Source organism: Cynoglossus semilaevis, unplaced genomic scaffold (genome assembly GCF_000523025.1).
Source record: "Cynoglossus semilaevis isolate Cse_v1.0 unplaced genomic scaffold, Cse_v1.0 C19106182, whole genome shotgun sequence".
In the NCBI taxonomy this organism is placed as follows: Eukaryota; Metazoa; Chordata; class Actinopteri; order Pleuronectiformes; family Cynoglossidae; genus Cynoglossus; species Cynoglossus semilaevis.
In genome coordinates, this window is record NW_007586767.1 from 1 (window position 1) to 965 (window position 965).

The 965-nt window shown below is 46.7% G+C and overlaps 1 protein-coding gene across 1 annotated transcript; it reads left to right on the forward strand.

Annotated features, from left to right (window-relative positions):
- Positions 1 to 62: 62 nt before the first annotated feature.
- On the forward strand, positions 63 to 959 carry LOC112486643 (sterol O-acyltransferase 1-like; the record flags this gene model as incomplete). The annotated part of the gene is made up of 2 exons (XM_025053979.1): positions 63 to 499; positions 838 to 959. Coding segments are annotated over exons 1-2 (271 nt in total), but the record flags the coding sequence as incomplete, so codon positions are not given.
- Positions 960 to 965: the final 6 nt, after the last annotated feature.

Sequence of the window (965 nt, forward strand, 5' to 3'; positions counted from 1 at the left end):
GTTGTCCCCCAGGGACCACTGTCTTTGTGGGACTAATTTTCCTAAATATTTTTTCTAGCGCATTTCCTCGTCGCGGTATTAGCATTTTAGCTTCACCGGAGTCAAACTGCGACTGTGAGTCATCGGAGTTATCTCAGAGTTCGCCTGTGTTGTTCTCTCTGTGTGAGGACTCAGCTCCACACTGTAGGAGGTAGAGACAGCTGGTGTCTTAAGACTGACGGTCTTTCCAGGTTGACGTCCTGTGGGAGGGATCTTTCACTTCCCTCTCGAACCATCCGTCACGGAAGTCCCGGTTATATATAGTGTATAGACGAGCCAAATATATAATCTGTTCATTTTTCAACGAGAGGATGACTTTCCTAATCCTATATATCCTCTCCGTCTGTGTCAGTGAGCTGTTCGAGATCAGCCACATCAGAACCATCTACCACATGTTCATTGCCGTGCTCCTCATCTTCTGTCTCAGCACACTGGCTGTGGACTACATCGACCAGGGCAGGTGCGTCCCGCGCCGAAAACCTCTCCTGTGCCCTTTGTGTTTCCCGCTGCTCACATCTACTCGCCTCATTTGGTAGTAAAATCCCCAGACACGTGGGAATACTGCTTTGTTATTATTTAAGAAAGAAATAACAACGATTTGTCTTCCTGGCGTTCCATTTAATTTCCCTAGTGCACGCCTCACCTCAAGATTTAAATGTATTTCCTAACATTACCATATATCAGTGGTGTTAAACTATAATACGTTACCTTCTGTGAGATTTCATTCCCATCATTAGACCTCCCCCCTCCCCCGGGTAGTTTAACCTGACTAACCTATTTTTCATTTCTAAATCTCAGGCTGGTCTTGGAGTTTGACATACTTTTCTATGCCTTCGGAAAGATGGGCACGGTCATCCAGGCCTGGCTGGTGATGTTCGTCTACACCCTGCTGGTTCCCTACTACACCCTGGTGCTTTGGGGTCATC